This window comes from Urtica dioica, chromosome 4 (genome assembly GCF_054948205.1).
Source record: "Urtica dioica subsp. dioica isolate 48M chromosome 4, U.dioica_male_clone48M_v1_H2, whole genome shotgun sequence".
NCBI classification, from domain to species: domain Eukaryota; kingdom Viridiplantae; phylum Streptophyta; class Magnoliopsida; order Rosales; family Urticaceae; genus Urtica; species Urtica dioica.
Genome location: NC_142759.1, coordinates 44,786,339 through 44,806,917, shown reverse-complemented (window position 1 = coordinate 44,806,917; position 20,579 = coordinate 44,786,339). Strand labels below are relative to the sequence as shown.

Here is a 20,579-nt window from a genome sequence, read left to right as displayed (position 1 = left end):
TTGAAATCCAGCTCTGCCTTCTCTTGACACTTCGCCACCTCGTTCGAGCTATGCTTCACCTCGTCCGAGTCACTTCGGCCCCTCTTCCTGACTAGTGTGCGTTTAGGAACTCACACCACTCAGCATTCATTTCACATGGGAAATTGTCGCATTTATTTTTCGTGTTATTTTCTATGTCTTGTTCTCTGTGTAATATTTATTATTATCTATTTACTAGGTATATTTATTACACGTCTTTATTACTTCACATGTATCTAGACTACTCTCATGTATCTACCATATGTATAAATAGGTGATACAATTTCATATCAAAATATAAGGAAAAGATTCAGAGTCTCGGATCACTCTCTCTCTCTCTCTCTCTCATTTCCAATTCTCTCTTTCTTCATCTTTACTACATGGTATCAGAGCTCAGAAATTCAATAATCATGAACTCATTCGAAAACTCATCCGCCTTCAACACCACTTCGACCATCTCGCAGACCTCGCCCACTCAGTCTCAATCTGAATCCTTCTCCCAACATATCACGAGCCACAAACTCAATGGCCACAACTTCTTACAGTGGTCCCAATCTGTGCTCATGTTCATATCGGGACGATGTAAAGATGACTACCTCACAGGCGTGGCTACATCTCCAAAGATCGAAGATCCGGCATTTAAGAGTTGGAAGGCAGACAACAACATGGTGATGTCCTGGCTCATAAACTCCATGCATCCCGATATCGGGGAAACCTTCCTCCTTTACCCAACGGCAGCGGAAATCTGGCAAGCAGCTAGAGAAATCTTCTCCAACTCCGAAGATGTGTCCGAGCTGTTTGAGACTGAGAACACTCTCCACGACCTACGTCAAGGAGAGATGTCTATTACTCAGTTCTTCAGCTCGCTCACGCATCTATGGCAGAAGATCGACCTCTACGAACATCACCAGTGGAGCTGCTCCGAAGACTCAAAACTTTACCGCAGGATAGTGGAGACCAAACGTGTGTTTAAACTATTATCCGGGCTCAACCAAGACCTCGATGAGGTCAGAGGTCGGATACTCAGTACTAAACCACTACCATCTCTCCGTGAATCCTTCTCCGCGGTCAGACACGAGGAAAGCAGAAGGAAACTCATGGTTGGAGTTAACCAATCGAGCTCAATTCCGGGCTCATCCTCACACTCGTCCGCCCTCATCACGCATGGAGATGAAGCACTTGCAGCTCGTGTCTCAATAGAGAGACCTCGCAAACCTCGCCCCTATTGCGATCATTGCAGACGACCTGGACACCTCCGAGAAACCTGCTGGAAGCTGCATGGGAAACCACCGAGCTCGAAGTCAACCCGAGACACTAAGGATCCAAACTCAGCCGGAAACTTAGTATCCACCTCGTCCGCTGCCTCGACCTCGACCTCGGACTCCTCTCCCTTCAGCAACGACCAGCTCGCTATTCTCCAAAAGCTTATCCAACAAGTCCAACTCAGTGGAGAACGCTCTCATAGAGCCCTCCATGTAAGCTCAGAGAATCCCACATCATGGATTGTCGACTCCGGTGCCTCTGATCACATTACTGGTAATCGAAGTCTATTCATAACTTACTCCGCTTGTAATAGAAGCATATCAGTCACCATCGCCAACGGAGCCAAGACTCAAGTCACTGGTATTGGCACCGTGGTCTTGACGAAGTCCATGAGGCTAGACTCGGTGTTCTTTGTTCCTTAACTACAGTGCAATCTCTTATCTGTGCATAAGTTCAACCAAGACTCTAAGTGCCGAACTATTTGTGATGAAAGTTCATGTGTGTTTCAGGAATAGGTCAAGGGGAGACAGATTGGTAATGTTGAGCTGAGTACCGGACTCTATGTCATCAAGCCAGATCAGCCCGCCATGTGTCAGCTCGCCCAACATTCACCCCAGTACAAAGAGATCATGCTCAATCACCTTAGACTAGGGCATCCAAATTTCATGTATCTCAAAAGACTGTTTCCTTCTTTGTTTATCAATAAAAATATCAATTCCATTCAGTGTGACATGTGTGAGTTCGCCAAACATTCTCGAAGCTCGTATCACCCCACCTCGTACAAACCATCTTGTCCATTTGCCACAATTCACAGTGATATATGAGGGCCCTCAAAAGTTCCCAATATCACTGGAGTTCGATGGCTCCTTCTCTTTGTTGATGACCACACTAGACTCAGTTGGATATACATGAGAAAACAAAAATCTGAAACATCCAATCTATTCAAAACCTTTCACAAAATGGTCCAAACACAGTTCGACACCTCCATTCAAATTGTCCACACCGACAACGCTCGAGATTACTTTAATTCTGAGCTCGGCAATTTCTTCAAAACACATGGCATAATTCACTCCAGCTCGTGCGTTCATACCCCGCAACAAAATTGGGTAGCCGAGCGAAAAAGTTGACACATTCTCGAGGTCGCCCGAGCCATCATGTTCTCCTCAAACGTTCCATCTCATTTTTGGGGAGAAGCAGTCCTCACAGCCACATACCTCATAAACAGAATGCCATCTCGGGTCCTTGGTTACAAAATCCCGGCCCGAGTCCTTCTAGAGACATACCCTCATTCTCGTCTCATCTCAACTCTACCTGCGAAAGTATTCGGCTGTTCAGTCTTCACCCATTCTTATGACTAAGGTAAACTGTAACCAAAATCGCTCAAGTGCAACTTCCTTAGCTATTCAGCAACTCAAAAAGGCTACAAATGCTATGAACCCTGGTCACGAAAATTCATAGTCTCCATGTATGTATCTTTTCATGAGTTCAGCCCTTACTTCGCCAATCCAGCTCGTCAAGGGGAGAACAATGAAAATGACTTCCCAAATTGGCTCATCATAAACCCAGAATTCACCTCGCCACTTAGTCCACCTAGTTCGCTCCCAAATCCGACCTCACCTATCCAAAACACGATCACCTCGCCCCACAGTCCCACCTCACCTGTTCAAGAGATTCCCAGCTCGCCCAGTCCGACTCTGACTTCCAGCTCGCAAGCCTCTGAACCCTCTCCATGTGAACTAAACATCACCCAGAGTCCGGTACAAGCTCGCGAACAAGATGTCTCTCCGAACCTGAACCACGACACTATTGAACAAGGTAACATCTCATCTCCAGACTTACCCATTGCATTGAGAAAACCTGTTCGGTCGTGTGGTCAATACAAGATGGAGGGTTACATGTACTATGGGAACCTATCTACGGACTACCAGGCCTATGTGGCGAAGTTAGATGAAGGTAAAGTGCCACAATCCATCGAGGAAGCCCTTCAAAGTCCCGAGTGGCGAGATGCGAGTCATGCCGAGATCCAAGCCATCGAACAGAATGATACGTAGGATATCGTCGAGCTACCACCAGGCAAGCGAACTGCTGGATGTAGATGGCTTTTTACCATCAAACACAATCCAGATGGGACAGTGGAGAGATACAAAGCCCGCCTTGTCGCGAAAAGGTACACTCAGGCATATGGCATTGACTATCAAGAAACGTTCGCTCCAGTTGCGAAGTTCAATACCATCAGAATCCTCCTTTCACTAGCAGCCAACTTAGATTGGCCTCTCATTCAGCTCGATGTGAAGAATGTTTTTCTAAATGGCGAACTGGAAGAGGAAGTCTACATGCAACTCCCACCGGGATTTGACAATGATCAAGGAGCCAACAAAGTCTGCAAACTCAAGAAGTCTCTATACGGTCTAAAACAGTCCCCTCGAGCATGGTTCAGAAAATTCACCAATGTGCTCAAGCGTTGCTACTACGGGCAGAGTCAAGCAGATCCAACACTCTTCTCAAAAATCTCCACACAAGGCAAGCACACCATCCTTAGTGTGTATGTGGACGACATAGTCATCACCAGAGACGACCTAGAAGAGATCAAGAGATTGAAGCAAAATTTGTCATCAGAGTATGAAGTTAAGGACCTCGGCAGCCTACGATACTTCCTTGGCATGGAGATAGCTCGGTCTGAGAAGGGTATCTATGTTTCACAGCGCAAGTACACTTTGGATCTCCTCAAAGAAACTGGCATGCTTGGCTGCAAACCAGTTGATACTCCGATGGATACCAATGTGAAACTTCTAGCTCGCACCACCGAGGCCAGATATTGGATTCGCAGTAAGTATGGTAAGTCGATTCATGAGCAACCCTTCGAAAACTCACATGGATGCAGTTATGAGGATCCTCCAATATCTCAAAGCTGCCCCAGGGACTGGCCTCTCCTTCAAGAAAAGACGAAGTCGCGGTGTCGAAGTGTTCACAGATGTGGACTGGGCCGGATATGTTCCAGACAGACGATCAACATCAGGCATGTTCACATACGTCTGGGGAAATCTTGTTACCTGGCGAAGCAAGAAGCAGTCTGTTGTCTCAAGAAGTAGTGCTGAAGCCGAGCTCAGGTCTTTAGCAATCGGAGTATGTGAAGGCATCTGGCTGAAGAAAGTTCTCGACGACCTCAAGATCATCATCGAAGGTCCAATCAAGCTTTTCTGTGATAATCAAGCGGCTCTCAGCATAGCTAAAAATCCAGTCCACCATGACAGAACGAAACATATCGAGATCGACCGATACTTCATCAGTGAAAAGATTGAAGCAAAAATTATCGATATGGAATACATTCCGTCAGGTCTTCAGCTCGCCGACATCCTCACCAAAGCCCTTCTGCGAACTACATTCTCCGAGCTATGTAGCAAGCTTGATCTCCTCAATATATACAGTCAAGCTTGAGGGGGAGTGTTGAAATCCAGCTCGGCAGTTCGGCCTTCTCTTGACACTTCGCCACCTCGTCCGAGCTAAGCTTCACCTCGTCCTCGTCACTTCGCCCCCTTTTCCTGACTAGTGTGCCTTTGGGAACTCACACCACTCAGCATTCATTTCACATGGGAAATTGTCGCATTTATTTCTCGTGTTATTTTCTATGTTTTGTTCTCTGTGTAATATTTATTATTATCTATTTACTAGGCATATTTATTACACGTCTTTATTACTTTACATGTATCTAGACTACTCTTATGTATCTACCATATGTATAAATAGGTGATACAATTTCATATCAAAATATAAGGAAAAGATTCAGACTCTCGGATCACTCTCTCTCTCATTTCCGATTCTCTCTTTCTTCATCTTTTCTACAACATACTCTATCTCCTAGGGGGAACATGTTTGTTGGGATTTGAACCTGCAAAGACACCAATAGATCCAAACCTGAAATTCAAAGAGATTATTGAAGACAAGCCAGCGGATAAAGGTCTATATCAGCGGCTTGTTAAAAAACTCATTTACTGATCATACAGTAAATCGGATATCGCCTTCGCGGTTAATTGTGTAAGTCAGTTTATGCATAGTCCTTTTGAGATGCACATACAGGTTGTTTCTAGAATTTTGAAATACTCACTACCTTTAGGGTACGCCGGACATGTGATTATTTTTCAGAAAAATGCTGATAGATAAGCTCAAATGCTGATTGGGCTGGTTCAAAAAGATAGAAGGTTTACTTTAGGCTATTGTTCCGGGGTATGGAAGAATTGAGTTCAATGGCAAAGTAAGAAAAAAAGTGTTGTATCTCGAAGCACTACATAGGGTGGATTATATTAATTGGTTCTAAGTATATGTAAGGCTTATGGATGAAGATGTTTCTTAAGGAGCTTGGTATGGAAATTGATGGACTAATAAGTGCTTACTGCGATAACCAAGCAGCGATCTCTATCTCACACAGCCCAATACACCACGATTAAACAAAACATGTGGAAATTGACCGCCAATTCATCAAAAAGAAAGTTGACGAAGGAACACTAAGCATTCAATGTATTTCGACTAGTGAGTATAGATCTGATGTTGTAACCAAGGCTCTCTTCCGACCAACCTTTGAAAAACTTTTAAACAAGTTTCGAACGTACCACTTGTACCATTCAGCTTTAGAGGGGTGTTAGTAGTACACACACACACACACACACACATATATATATATATATATATATATATATTTAACTTACATATGTAATATATAATCACATATTATTTAGTATTTGACTCCTTTATTTTAGGAGTCTAGTTGTTGTTATTTTAGCCCATTAATTTAGGTCTGAACTAATTGTAAGATATGACTAATTAAAAAATAATCATAATACACTCATAGCTGTGCTTAAGATTTGTACCTCTTGATTGCTTTTGCGTCTCGTATTTCTTCAACTGAACATCGATCGATTGCTGAATAGAGTTGGTGTCACAAGTGACAATTTTGGAATTTAAAGCATTCCAAATATCCAACTGTTATGCGAAGCCCTCATCCTTCTCATTATCCAGCTTCGCATAGGTTCATTAAAAAATTATCATCAAATAACTCCTACAGGAATAATCTACCTGGTTACTCTTTTGTTCAGGCCATGACAAAATAAACAAACAAATTCCAAACGAAACCTAGGCATAATCCAAACATTGGCAAAATCAAGCAATCGGTGCTAATCAGAGCAGGATCAAAGACATACAAGATGCAAATCGGTGAAAAATATGTAGAAATTGAGTGGAAAACCCCAAAAATCAAAGCTAAATCATAGCGAGATTCCTATAAGAAATGGGGCATTGACCCCATGAATTGAGCAGTGACTTCAATCCCTGAATAACTAATCCTGTAACAATCTGAGAGATGCGGTATGATATATTTGAAATAGAGAGCATTTCTACAAACTGTGGATTATACAGCGGAGCTTCTACAATGGTACAAATAAGTGTTGTAAAAACTCCATCTTTTACAACGGTACAAATAAGTGTTGTAAGAAGTCCAAATTTTTATAACGGTTATTTTGTACCGTTATATAATATTAGACATTTTACAACGGTATAATTGTCCCGTTGTAAAAAATGACATAGTTTGGAGATACAACGACACGATGTACCGTTGTACAATCTCGCTGCGGCGACGTGTACTCTCCGCTACGGCGAGATGTTTCTACAATGGTACAATGTATCATTGTACAACCTCACCGCATCGACGTGTACTTTCGGCTACGACGAGGTTTTTTTTCAACGATTTAAGATGGTCTCACAGGGGCGAGAAAATAACGTCGCCGCGACGAGATGATTCGACAACGGGACACGTCCCTTTGTAAACTTTATGGAAAATCTCACCGCACCGACGTTAATTTATCGCCGCGGCGAGAACCCGATAAATTTTAGGATTTTTGGTATAAAAGCTTTTTTTAGTTTTTTTTTTTCAGTGTCTTTTATACCCAACACTTTATCTTCTATTTTTCAACCGAGTCTGTGACCATCTCGTCACCAGGAATCCGTCGCCACTGCATCGTCACTGCAAAGCCATCTCGCCAGCTCTCGCCGCGTGCGTGACGTTCTCTTTCTCTTAGTCACGCCTCTCTTGCTCTCTCTCTATTTCTCTCTCACAGATTATCAAGGTATTACAAAGCTTAAATAATACAAGAGGCACCATAAATAGTGAAAAGACACAATAAATGACTAAGACTAAATTACTTTTTTTTTTTTTTTTTTTTTTTTACATATATTCTAATAATTAATAATAATTAAATAGTTAGGCTGTAACTATTTTTCATAAGTATTAGGTGATTTGGCCAATTTAAACTAATTCCTTAGCAAAATACCCGAAGTTATATAGGTTATTGCATAGTAGCCATTTATAGTATAAAATACTAATATATCCCTTCATACTTGGATATGAATTAATTTTTTAGACCATAATCACAATTTCAGTCCATCAATCGATTTCAAAATTGTCTATTTTGATTTTCTTCAGGATTTATTAATTTTAAGAATTTTGGTTTTTATGTTCGTGCTCGTGAACATGTTTTTTTCAGGATTTCAAAATAATTAATCTAGATGTCCAAAATTTTAATCCACTATTTTTTAATGCACTTTCTATACCACTAATTTCATCGTCGAAAGTGATGATGAACTCTCAACTCTTTTTTTTTACTCTTCTGCTGACGTTTTTTAGTCGAAAATCTCGCAAATGCATATTTGTGGGGGAGATAAATGATTATTATATCAGGTCCTGATAACTTTCAAGTTTGAACAACTAACCTATGTTATTAAACGTCATAATTCATTTTCAAAGGCTATATTATAAATCTTTTGAATAATTACTCACTAAAATATATTTTTTTTAAACGGAAATGATTTTTGTGAACGCTATCTACAGCGGTGACGTGGCTGTGGCTGAGTTGTATTTAACTGTATTTTCATGGATCTTGCGTATTTTCAATACACTCGCCGATAAACTGCGTTGCGTTGTTAAATAACAGTTATTTTTTTTTTTTTTTTTTTTTAAGTGATGTGGTTATCTAACCAAATTAAAAATTGAGTTTATCAAACTAATCCAACTTTTTAAAATTGAGGTAGATTAACTAAAACATTAAAATCACTAAAATGCCATCTTTATTTAACTCACATTTGATAAAAACAAAAGCTCACAAAAACTCAAATCAAAAGTTAAGAGTTCATCGGAGGAAGCGCAACATCAACAATACGAGCCGCCTCTAAGGTCGCAAGCTTTACCACAGGTTTCCGTGAATCTCCGCTTCTCCCACCGCGCCGGTCTCGTCGGAACAGGCCGTACGAAATTGAAGATCTGACATTCGACGCTTTCATCTTCTGCTTCTTCTTGCTTCTTCTTGCGGCGGAGCTTACGTGACAGCGATCCAGAGGCCGTCGTCGGAGATCGACGATCGGCGATCTAGACATCATCGCCTTCAATCTCTGTCATCATCTTCGTCGATTGCCATCGTCATCATCGTCGATCTACGTTGTCATTATCGTCGTCGATAGTCATCACCATCGACGTCGCCGTCGATCTCTGTCGTCATCACTGTTCATCTCGTGCAATTTATCTTATTATTCTTCCGTCTTCAATTTGAGTGTTTTTGTTATAGAAAGTAGATTAAATATTTTGAAAAATGCACGATTAAATATTTTATAATCATGTGTTTTGCCTAAAAAATGAGTTTTTATGAGTAATCTTTTTTTTTATTGTATGTGTATTTTGAAACTGGATTAACAAAATTGAAGACATGATTAAATTTTGTTGTCTAGTTTCGACCACGGTTCAAAATGCCGGCGAAAATCCGGGAAAGTCGCTGGAAATGTCGTTTTCGGACAGCTGACGGCCGGAGAAAAGAAGAATGCCGTTTCTCGTCGTTTTGTCGTTCGAAAATCGACGACATGGGCATGTCGTTTTTAGCCGGTCATTTTCGTTTTTATACCTTAAACCCAGTTTTTATTTTGTCATTTTGATGTTTAAGCTGATTTTTTTTTTCATAAGATCGCCTTCATTAATGTTGTTTATTACTTGACGATCTATCATATATATTTTTTTTCAGATTTTTTGGAGAACTGCCGGCGAGTCACCATTTTTTCCGGCGAACCACCATTTTTCCGGCGACCCACCATTTTTTCCGGCGACCCACCATTTTTTCCGGCGACTAAAAAATTAGATTTTCAACTACTTATTTGTGTATTTTTAAGTAAGATCATGTCTTTAAATTTTAAATTACATATACTTATGTTTTGAATTGGAATTGGTATATGTTGAATTGAATTGATGGTGTTTGATTTTGAATTGAAATTGTTAGACTTTGAATTGAAATAGTTAGACTTTGAATTGAAATTAGTCTATCATTTATGCTAAAATGAAATTGTTAGAGTATGAATTGAAATTGTCACATTTTGAATTGAAATGAAATAACTTAGAACAAAATTTATTGACATGTTAAATGGAAATTTGATGACATATTGAAATGAAATTAGTTGATGTAGACTTTGAATTGAAATTAGTTTATCATTTATGCTAAAAGTGAAATTGTTAGAGTAGAAATTGAACATGTATGATTTGAAGTGTTTTGAATTTGGACTATATTTATAAATATATATGTATTCTTTTGTTTCGCCACATTATTTCCATTCGGTTTTCCGTCGGCACGTCGATTTTCCATCGAAAACGACATTTGAAAACGACATTTCATTTCATTTGCCATTTTCCACATTTTTTCCGTTCGATTTTCCATCGACACGCGGATTTTCTGTAAATCAGGAGGCTCGAAACGGCGACGAAATGACATTTTTTTTCCTTGATCATCATAACCTATATATACAATACGCACACGCACAAGCGCACACGCATTGCGTAGATCACCTACTTCTGAGCCCAAAACAATGCCAAACCGCGCAACTGCGTCCCTCTTGATCTTCCTCTTCCTCGCATTTTACCTCCCAGCCACCCTCGCCGGGAAAATCCATATCACTGACGATCTCGACGGCATCGTCGACGACGAGGAAGACGAAGCCTGGATCGAATGGGGCAAGAAGAAATCCCCTCCCTCCGACGACGATCTCAAACCCAGCGACCTCTCTTCAATGTCCATGCCGGAGATCCAGGCGGAGATGGCGAAGCGGCACACCGGCCCGGCCTTCGGCTTCGTCAAGCTCCGATTCGGCCACAAACGAACTCCGGTACACAATTTCTTTTCGTTCATCTTCGTCTGGTTCGTTTTTGAGTAACCTCTTTCTCTCAGGACACGGTATCGGAGATCGCGATGAAATGGTCGAAAGTGGTTAAAACTGGAGCGATCGAGGCCAAGTTCATGGGCGTCGATCTCACTACGGTCATGTTCACCATGGAAAGAGGCCTGGACGTCTCAGAGGTGTCTGCGTTCGTGAATTCGCTTCCATTGACGACACAATGTTACTGCTTCTTCTGAGCTGTTTCTTTCATTTATTTATTTATAATATTCCAGTTGAAGGAGTTTCTGTTTGACCAACCGGAGGCTTATGAGGTGAAGATCGGAGACCAAGTTTTTCGCCGGCCGGGAGACCCACCGCTGGAGGAAGTCGTCCAGAAGCTACAAGAGGAGAGAGCGGAGAAGGAGAGCCGTGGAGATTCCAAAGAGGAATTGTAGCACTGACGTGTCATCACGTATATTCTTGATCTTTTTTCTTTTTCTTTTTTAATTTCAAGAGGTGGCGTGATAGAATCTTCAACACTAGAATGGAATTCTTGTATTAGCTTTGATGTCTCTCAAGAGTTGTTTTCATAGTTACAGGCATATAGCCTTCTTATGACGTGACATGTCAGGGAACGGATATTATATAAGAATGTCAATAAACCGAAATAAACAAAATCATTTTCTCTTTAACCCGTTATGGTTCCATTTCTTTGACAATGATTTGTATGGCATATTCCTGATTACTGAAACTTCTTGCTGAAGTCAGAGAGTTCGAGGATTCCAACCCTGGGAATTCCAGCCGCTTCGTCTCTTTCCTTTTTGGTGTTGTAGCCCCAATCCCCTGCTCCACAGAATGTGAATTAGACAGCGTAAAGTATTCTTGAAAAGACACAGCCGAGATAAAGTGTAATATGAAAATTTGATATAAAAAAAAACACAAAAATCGAAGAAGAGGGAGTGATCAATTGAATACCCAAATAAAGATTCCAACTGTCCAGTTCGGGTTCTTTGATGACGTTCTTAAGGGTCGCCAATCGGTCTTCAACAAAGCTGGTCAAGTAACAACGTGCTCATTTTGAGGGTAAGAAAAAAAAATCGCTGAATCAACATTTTTTTTTATTTGATCGGTTTATTAAAGTAGCAAAGGATCTTACTGTAAAGTCAGACCCCGGTGTTCCGGTTTTCTCTGAAGTTGCTTCAACACTTCTACCTTGGGGCTGAAAATGAGAACCCAGGAACAGATGAGAACTCAGGATAAGAGAATACGAAATATAAGCATTTTTTTAAGGAGGTATTATATATACACTGACCCAGTTCCTAAGCCATAAATCCTTTCAGGAGGTATTATTACTCCTGCAAGTTCTCGCAGCAAAACATCGGCAAATCTTCCCTGGAAAACATAGCAGAAATGAGTTGAAAAATTAGAACTATCGTGTTTAAGATATTTGATGGGGTGTTACAGCTTTCAGTCCTAAGTGGAACTTCAATGGTCTGCAAATCCCATTTTGTCAAAAATAATAATTAAAAAAAAAATAAATAAACTGATTGGCAATGGCATACCATCGTTTCAAGGACCCACCTGTTTTGTGGTCACGATATAGATTATTGAGCTTGAAAATTTCAGAGCATCAGCAACGCCGGGATAGAACCTGCAAGGTAGGTACATACGGCTGATCAACATCCAGAAAAAAACTAGGAAAACTATGATGCATGGGGTGATCAGAAAATTGTTCGATTGTATTCGCCTAAATTGTTGTTGAATCGATTTTCTGCTAAATATGAATGATTTAACGATCTAATCTACAAACCCAAATCACTTTTTTATATATAGGCAGCCAAAGAGTCCTGTTCAATAAGTGTCCTAGCTGTAAAACTACAATGCAATTCAGAAACTTCACAATTTCTAATAATTCCAAGCTTTTTAGTAGAATGGAAAAATGCTCTCATCAGTTCATAGAAACTTTGGAATCAGTTGGAAGTTAGATACTAATCATTATATGCAATATGCAATTCAGCACGTTTTTTTTAATAATATAATAAATATAAAATGGGATACCTATTTGCACCGATCCAAGTAGCCAAGTCCTTCTCAATCCATTCATCTCTCACCTTTCCAAAAAGTTCTACGAGATCGTCTTTATTCTCATCCCACGCTTCCATGATGACCGGCTTCAACTTCGACCAGTTGTCAAGTATTCCCTCAACTGTTTGCCTTTCTGAAACCTTGCAACATTGAAATCAATTCCGTAACTTTTTAACTCATTTTTCATTGTCGCAAAGCAAATCAAGCATACGAGCATATATATGTACGCACCGATGATTTTCGAATCGAAGGAAGTCTCATTTCGAGCAACAATCTCACAAGTAAAAGATTCTCATACCCAGTTTCCACCACAGGTCGCACCTGTCTCGTCAGAATAGCTAATCAGATAACAAGTATTCGATTTTCAGTTCGCATTTTTGTGAAAAATGCAAAACCCAAACCCCAGAGCTCATTTTTGGCAATAACTTTATTTTGTTTCAAATAAGACAGTGTAAACCCCACCAAGCTTAACATTAAATGCCCCATAACGCAAATAATAACAATATACTTACTAAGCATAATCATGCACAAACTAATAAGCTTAGCAGGTCAGAAATCTAATCGATTTTGTAAGAAATTAGAAGAAAAAAAATAAAATAAAAGTCTCACAATGTGCATCTGATCAACAATCCAATCCTCCAAACTGGAATCCACATTGTCAAATAGTTCCGGCCATCTCAATTTCGCTGCCTGCAAATGAATCAAACCACTCACTACAAACCCTAACAAGTCTTTTATCAGGCTAAACTCAAGTCTCCTAAAAAAGACTTCAAACTTTGGCAGTGCTCTGAGAACGAAAAGAAAACCTTGAGATGATTTCCGGAATCATGATTGACTCGGTCAAAACCATGTCTCAACAGTGAAAATAAACCAAATTCAAACGAAATGCAATCTCTAATGCACAGAAAATTGATGTTCCTTGATACAATTTGTAGATTTCTTTTTTCTTTTATCTGGAAAATTTGAATCGACATGAGAAGAAAACGAACCTTGACAGCAGACAGAGAGCTCTCTCCGCAGCTATCGCATAGAACACCATCGAAGTCCAAAGCGTACAAACCTCCCATCTCTCTCTCTCTCTCTCTCTCTCTCATCAATATAAGGCTTTTCTTAATCTTGAAAATATGGTTTTATATAAAGATAAAAGAATTTTTCGTTACCCGCCACTGATTGCAGGAAACGGATTTCATGTTCACCGTACAAAACCCCGCCACGCGTTGGCCGCAAAATGATTGGGCCTTTACTAAGCCCAAAACATTGAAAATGGTAATTATTTGGGAGGAAATGTGACGATTGTGACAATTTGTGACTATGTCAACAGATTTGTAACGATTGTGACATATATATTAGGGATGACAATTTCGTGTTCGTGTCGTAATCGTGTCGTGTTAATCGTGTTTGTATAAATAATTGCTAGAACCAAATCCGACCATTTATTAATCGTGTTTGAAATCTAGATCCAAATCCGACCGTTTATTTTTTTTACAGATCCATAACCGTTTAAATTAAACCGTTTAATAGTCGTGTTAAATGAGTATTTAACCGTGTTTTAACGGTGTTTAGACATTCGGACTCAATTAGTTGCGATATAATTATAAAAAACATAACAGTCATAAGATAAGAATTGTCCTCTTTCTTTTTGTACTAACTTCTGATACATCGACATTGTTTGTTCAATTGATTTAGAATCACAATCCATTTATAGCCTGTAAAAAAATAAAAATAAAAACACGTACACAAAAAAACAAACACACTTTAAACTCAAGCCAAAATCAGAAGTTCAACAATGCCGAAGACCAGAAGTTCAACAATACCGAAAATCAAAAGTTCTAAAAGTACATAATCAATACCTAAATTCACATTCACATATTCAACAAATACACTACGAGTGACTCTCTAACCAATACTTATACGATTTAAAGAAACTGAATATGATACGTTATAATGAGACTATAGTTATTGTGACTGTCAATTATAAATTATGATTTTTCAATATGAATTTAATTGAATTGAAATTAAACAAAATTGAATATGATACATTATTATGAGACGATAGTTATTGTGATTGTGAATTGAATTGAATTAAAATCCCATAGAATTGAAATGATACGTTATTATGAGAAAATAGTTATTGTGATTGTAAATTGTAATTGTTCGATATGAATTGAATTGAATTGAAATAAAATAAAATTGAATGTGATACGGTATTATGAGACTACAGTTATTGTGACTGTCAATTTCAAATTGTGATTTTTCAATATGAATTTAATTGAAATCCAATAAAATTGAATATGATACGTTATTATGAGATGATAGCTATTGTGATTGTGAATGAAAATTGTTCGATATGAATTGAATTGAAATAAAACAAAATTGAGTATGATACGTTATATTATGAGACTATAGTAATTGTGATTGTTCGATATGAATTGAGATTCTTATTGCTCCCGTTAAGTCAATTGGTATGCTATTGACTATATGTTATCGTGAATTGATATTTATACGAATATAATTTATTTATTACATCATGTTTTCTAATATCAATTTATGTTTATAATTATAATTTTATGTTTATGGTTATAAATTTATAATTTTACATATATAATATTAATCGTGTTTAAATGGATCGTAATCGTGTTAATTGGATCATATTCGTGCGGGTCGTAATCGTGTTTCGTGTCGACCATTTAATAATCGTGTTAATCGGCTTTTTATCGTGTTACCGTAATCGTGTCGTTTTGAACCATTATTTAATCGTGTTAGCGTGTTCGATCCAATTAAGAACCGACCCATTTATTGAGATCCAAATCCGCTTTAAATCGTGTCGTAACCGTTTCGTGTTTCGTGTCCGGACCAAATTGCCACCCCTAATATATATTGTTGTACAAGCGTTGGATTCCATTCATCAAGGCCTCGGATGGTGGAGATCAAAGCCGAGCCGCAGTAAGTTTCCAGTTTTCGACCGTTGGATAATCTTCTGGTTTGCTTGGAGGACACGACAGTTTCTTACAAGTCTATAAATAAGTCATTGATGTAATCTTTATACGTAGAACATTTCATAAACATATAGAGAGTACATTGAAAATAAAAAGAATATGAGAAACACGAATGAGGAGAGAATACGTGTGTGCGAGTCAAATAGCAAGGTTTCGGTGTAACTCGTCAAAGATTGTTCATCATTGCTGATAATGGAAAGAACCCTAAGGTTGGAAGTAGATCGTTAGTGACCGAATCAGGATAAATCCGGTGTGTCTTTTACTTTATTTTTCGGCTCTTGAATATTGTGCATACTTTGATCTATTGCTTGCATTGCAAGGCACTTCAGTCTCGAAGGCTTGCGTGTGAAACATAGTCAAATTCATAACAATTGGTATCAGAGCCTCCACAATCAATTCAAGAATTGAAGATGGGTCTCACGAAGATCGAAGTCGAGCGATTTGATGGTAAAAGTGACTTTTCCCTATGGCGCATCAGAATGAGGGCAATCTTGGTTCAAATGAAGATTGCGAAAGCGCTAGAAGGAGAGAAAGCCTTACCGGAAACGATATCTCCATCGAAGAAGAATGAAGCACTCTCTCGAGTACATCAAACTCATACTCCACCTAGGAGAAAAAGTGAAGCGAGAAGTCTCGAAAGAGAAAACAGCGGCAGAAATTTGGTCGATTAGCGATAGTCTCGATGAATTTAACAAAATCATCATTGATCTGTCCAACATTGAAGTGACAATCGACGATGAAGACCAGGCGGTCAGGCGGTCCTTATTCTCAACGCTCTCCCAAAATCGTACTCCAATTTCGTCAAAACGATGAAATATGCCCGTGAATCCATAACCCTAGAAGAAGTTCAAGTCACGGCCAAGAACGAAGAACTGGAATCTAGACCGGAGAAGAAAACAGTTGCCGAGGGCCTCAACGTTCGCGGAAAGCACAAGAAATTCCCAAAGCCAAACCAGAAGAAATCAAAGTCCAAGAACAACAATCAAAGGGATGGAAAAAGCGACGATCAAAAGAAATTTCCTTATAAATGATATCACTGCCACAAAGAAGGTCATATAAAGAAAGATTGTCCAGATAAGGACAAAACCTTCGAGAAACCAAAGGACAAGGAAATGCAGCGACAGTGGAGGAAGGATATGACTCTGTAGAAGCACTCAATGTGTCTCAAGAAAATCCATCGAATGCTTGGGTTCTTGACAGTGGTTGTACTTACCATATGTCACCAAACAACAACTGGTTTGAAGACCTCAGAATTGAAGATGGTGGATCAGTACTTCTTGGCAACAACAAGGCGTGCAAAGTCATCGGTATAGGTAACATTCGTATCAAAATGTTCAATGGTATTGAAAGGCTACTAACCTGATGTTAGACTAGTACCCGATCTAAAGAGAAATCTTGTTTCTCTGGGGATATGAGATCAACAAGGATTGAGGTTCAGATAATGCTTATATAAATGTGTATAAGAATGATGTGATCATCAACAGGGAAAAGTTTGTGCCATTGGGTTTATATTTTCTTGTTGGTAGTAATGTTGCGGGTTCAATGAATGTAGTTTGCAGAGATGATTTGGCAAAGCTGCGGCATCTGAGATTGGGACATCTAAGTGAGAGAGGGATTCGCGAACTGGATAAGCAAGGGTGCTTTGGAAAGTCAAAACTTGGAAGACTCAAATTATGTGAAGATTGTGTTCTAGGCAAAGCAACAAGAAACAAGTTCTCAAAGGCAATTCACAAAATTGCTAACATCCTTGACTATGTGCACTTAGACCTTTGGGGTCCAGCTCGTGTAGCCTCCCATGGTTGTAGTAAGTATTACATGTCTATTACTGATGATAACTCTAGGCGTGTTTAGGTATATCTGATCAAGCAAAAGAGTGATGCTTTTGAAACCTTTAAAGAATGAAAATTGAGTGTTGAAAACCAAACTGGGAAGAGAGTTAAAATATTAAGAACTGATAATGGCTTAGAATATTGTGATGATGTTTTCAATGAGTTTTGTAGACAAGTAGGTATTTAAAGGCATTTCATTGTGGTCCACTCTCCCCAACAAAATGGTTTGCCTGAAAGGGTCAATAGAACTATAATGGAAAGAGTTAAGCATATGCTTCATCATGCAAGACTACCACATTCTTTCTGGGCAGAGGCAATCAAAACATCATGCTATCTCATCAGTAGATGCCCATCTACAGCCCTCAATTTGAAGACACCAATGCAGATGTGGTCTGATCACAAGGTTGACTACACAAAGCTCGGAGTTTTTGGATGCACAACCTATGCACACATCAAACAAGGAAAGTTAGAACCAAGAGCCTTGAAGTGCATCTTCATTGGATATCCAGAAGGTGTCAAGGGATACCAACTCTGGTACCTTAAAGGAACTCCAGGTCGTGGATTATTCTTCAAGAAAGGCAAAAATTGAGATGTAGAAATCTATACCGATGCTGATTGGGCAGGATGTGAAGATGATCGATAATCAACGATAGGGTAATGCATTTTCATTTTCGAGAATCTTGTTACATGGAGAAGCAAAAAACAAGGTGTTGTGTCTTGGAGTTATGTTGAAGCATGATTAAGATAACTAGCTCAAGGAATTTGTGAGCTTGTATGGATACGGCGTATGACAGAAGAATTAAAGGTGCCACTTAATCTTTCTACGAGGCTCTACAGTGATAACAAGGCTGCAATAAGCACTGCTCACAACTCAGTGCATCGCGATCGTACAAAGCATGTGGAAAACGATAGACACTTCATCAGAGAAAATATCGAATCCGGCAGAGTGTGAATAGTCTACATTCCTACGAATCACCAAGCCGTGGATGTTCTCACGAAGGGATTATTTAGTGACAAGTTCGAGTTCTTAATTAGCAAGTTGGACATGATTAACATCTATGATCCGACTTGAGGGGTTGGATGCGATCATACCAGCACTCATGCACCGAATCTCATCAGAACTCCGAAGTTAAGCGTGCTTGAACGAGAATAGTACTAGGATGGGTGACTTCTTGTGAAGTCCTCTTGTTGTATCCCTCTTTTTTTATTTAAAAAAAAAAAATCCAACTTGAGGGGAGTGTAAAATATTGTAAATAGTTATTGTTATTTTGTTAACGCTCATAATCGGGTCAACACTAGTGAGCCGTCGGCAGTTCAACCCAGGGCCGGACCCTGGTGTCGTCAAACGCCTGAGATCACCGACCTCTTTTGATGATGATATGGAGTCATGTTCTGTCTGTGACTTGTGAGAGGAAACAAATGTGAACTAGATGGACGCAAAATGTTCCATGCTTCGTATACTCTGATGCTCAACATTAGTATTAGTGTAATGGTGTGTTATGGAGTGAACGTCCTCGTAGCTCAAAAGCGTTTAGAGTAGTTTTAGAGAGAATCAAGAGAGTATGGGCTTTCTCATGTTGTGAGTGACTTATGTTGTCAATGGTGCCCACAAGAAGAGTTGTAATCTTTATTTTGTACATTTGATGTAATAAAGACTCTTGCTTGTAATTGCCTATCTATTCATTAATAAAGTTGAAACGTTCATTCATTCTTTCTTTGTTTGAAGCTTTATGATAAAACCTTAGTCTTTTAGTCCATAAACAAACTAAACAACTTACGAAGAGACAAATGTAGATTTGCATGAACAAACTCTTCGTAGTTTGCTTAAAACGATATATTCGCAATCTCAGGGTCAAAGGACTATTGACCTCAGTACGATTGCTAGAAGAATCTATGATGTCTGGTTATGAGGCATTGAGAGTTGGAGACTCTATAGTTCTTCTAGGTATCTTCCGAAGGTACTGAATTGACCAGTGCACTTCTAGAGACAAGATAAGAACAAACCATTTAACCTCTTATGTCTCGAAGTCACTATGTATGAATTGCATCATGCTTACCTTAATCCTGAAATGAGACATGCCATTTCACACCTTAGTATTCTCATTTGAGAAAGTCAGAGTTCGGACTCACTATGTGATTCCGAACAGGGCCTATTGGTGAAGTACTAAGTTGTGAGTATGTCATGAGTAACTTTGTGAAGTTCTCATAGATATGGAATTCATGTACAAGATTGCTGAAATGCAATGTATGTCACCTCATGCTTTGTTCCTTGGAGTGTGAATAAATGAACTGGCCAGTGTCCAAATTGAGTCCTGACTCTTTTGGATGAAACAATGTGACTCGTTAGCTCCTCGTCAATACATTGTTTCTAACTTATTCACAAGCGACAAAGGAGTTGAGGAAATAACAGCTAGAAGGGTAAAATGGTAATTTAGTAAATCCCGACTAGCTGATGACATTCATGAAGGGTAAACATAGATAATATTCAGTGGATCCGCTCATTATAATTAGGTCGAATTCTTGAGTAGAAAACAAATTCATTTGAACCGAGAGATTTTCAGTGTCAGCTCTTTAGTGGAGTCAGTTGGCATTAAGCTAAACTTGGAAAATGTTTGTGAACTTTTGAGTCCAAGTGTTTAGCTCAAGCTTTGTTCATTTGGGTCCATGAGGTCACTGTCACGAATCACATCGATAGGAATAGTTAAACTGGAAGCTAAGTCAAAACAAGAACGAAAATTGTCAAAATGGTATTTTTGTCTTTTGAGACATAGGATGAAATGAATGTCAATAAATTTTTTGACAAGTTCATTTGATGACTTAATGTCACTCGGCCATGACTTGATCATTGGGCCTTGTGAATTAATTTCATTTCATAAGAATTTTAATGAAAATTTTATAATGGGCCCTTTTCATGTTCTTATGAATAAATGAAGAAGCTTCTAGAAGCTCCTTCTAGAGACATGTTGGGCGCCCAACATACCTAAGGAAAGAGAGTTTATTTTGTGCATAAATGTATTTAGATACTTGCCAAAAGAAAAAGAGGAAACAAATTTGCATATGCATGCATAAGGGAATCGGCCATGTTGAGAGAAAAGGCAAGCCATGAACAAAATTGGAAACAAATCAAGGCTTCTAGAAGCCTTGTGTTGGCCGAGTGTCTCAAAGGGAAAAAGAGGAGATTGGCTCATGAATATGTGATATTCTATAGAAGAGGAAA

General features: G+C 39.1%; 2 protein-coding genes and 1 pseudogene across 2 annotated transcripts; 2 read left to right on the top strand and 1 right to left on the bottom strand.

Moving 5' to 3' along the window:
* Nucleotides 1–10,089: 10,089 nt before the first annotated feature.
* LOC149401598 (LDL receptor wingless signaling/trafficking chaperone) lies at nt 10,090–11,144 on the top strand. The gene is made up of 3 exons (XM_089612308.1): nt 10,090–10,461; nt 10,524–10,652; nt 10,746–11,144. The coding sequence occupies exons 1-3, from the start codon at nt 10,165–10,167 to the stop codon at nt 10,905–10,907; spliced, it is 588 nt and encodes a 195-aa protein (XP_089468434.1). The 5' UTR covers nt 10,090–10,164; the 3' UTR covers nt 10,908–11,144.
* LOC149401597 (ribosomal RNA small subunit methyltransferase G) lies at nt 11,080–13,693 on the bottom strand. Its single transcript, XM_089612307.1, has 9 exons — nt 13,527–13,693; nt 13,147–13,227; nt 12,769–12,858; nt 12,511–12,677; nt 12,034–12,103; nt 11,765–11,844; nt 11,609–11,671; nt 11,428–11,504; nt 11,080–11,295 (listed from the first exon to the last, which is right to left on the bottom strand). The coding sequence occupies exons 1-9, from the start codon at nt 13,629–13,631 to the stop codon at nt 11,195–11,197; spliced, it is 834 nt and encodes a 277-aa protein (XP_089468433.1). The 5' UTR covers nt 13,632–13,693; the 3' UTR covers nt 11,080–11,194.
* A 4,747-nt stretch (nt 13,694–18,440) lies between these two features.
* On the top strand, nt 18,441–18,559 carry LOC149401596 (5S ribosomal RNA; annotated as a pseudogene).
* The last annotated feature ends 2,020 nt before the right edge of the window (nt 18,560–20,579 follow it).

What these genes read in the sequence shown, in the direction of transcription:
- LOC149401598 (XM_089612308.1), top strand. Translation starts at nt 10,165, where the DNA reads ATGCCAAACCGCGCAACTGCGTCCCTCTTGATCTTCCTCTTCCTCGCA. An exon ending in TCGGCCACAAACGAACTCCG is followed by an intron (nt 10,462 to 10,523) that starts GTACACAATTTC and finishes TCTTTCTCTCAG; the next exon opens with GACACGGTATCGGAGATCGC. An exon ending in GAGGCCTGGACGTCTCAGAG is followed by an intron (nt 10,653 to 10,745) that starts GTGTCTGCGTTC and finishes ATAATATTCCAG; the next exon opens with TTGAAGGAGTTTCTGTTTGA.
- LOC149401597 (XM_089612307.1), bottom strand. Translation starts at nt 13,631, where the DNA reads ATGAGAGAGAGAGAGAGAGAGAGAGAGATGGGAGGTTTGTACGCTTTG. An exon ending in ACTTGGATCGGTGCAAATAG is followed by an intron (nt 12,104 to 12,510) that starts GTATCCCATTTT and finishes CCTACCTTGCAG; the next exon opens with GTTCTATCCCGGCGTTGCTG. An exon ending in ATTTATGGCTTAGGAACTGG is followed by an intron (nt 11,672 to 11,764) that starts GTCAGTGTATAT and finishes TCTCATTTTCAG; the next exon opens with CCCCAAGGTAGAAGTGTTGA.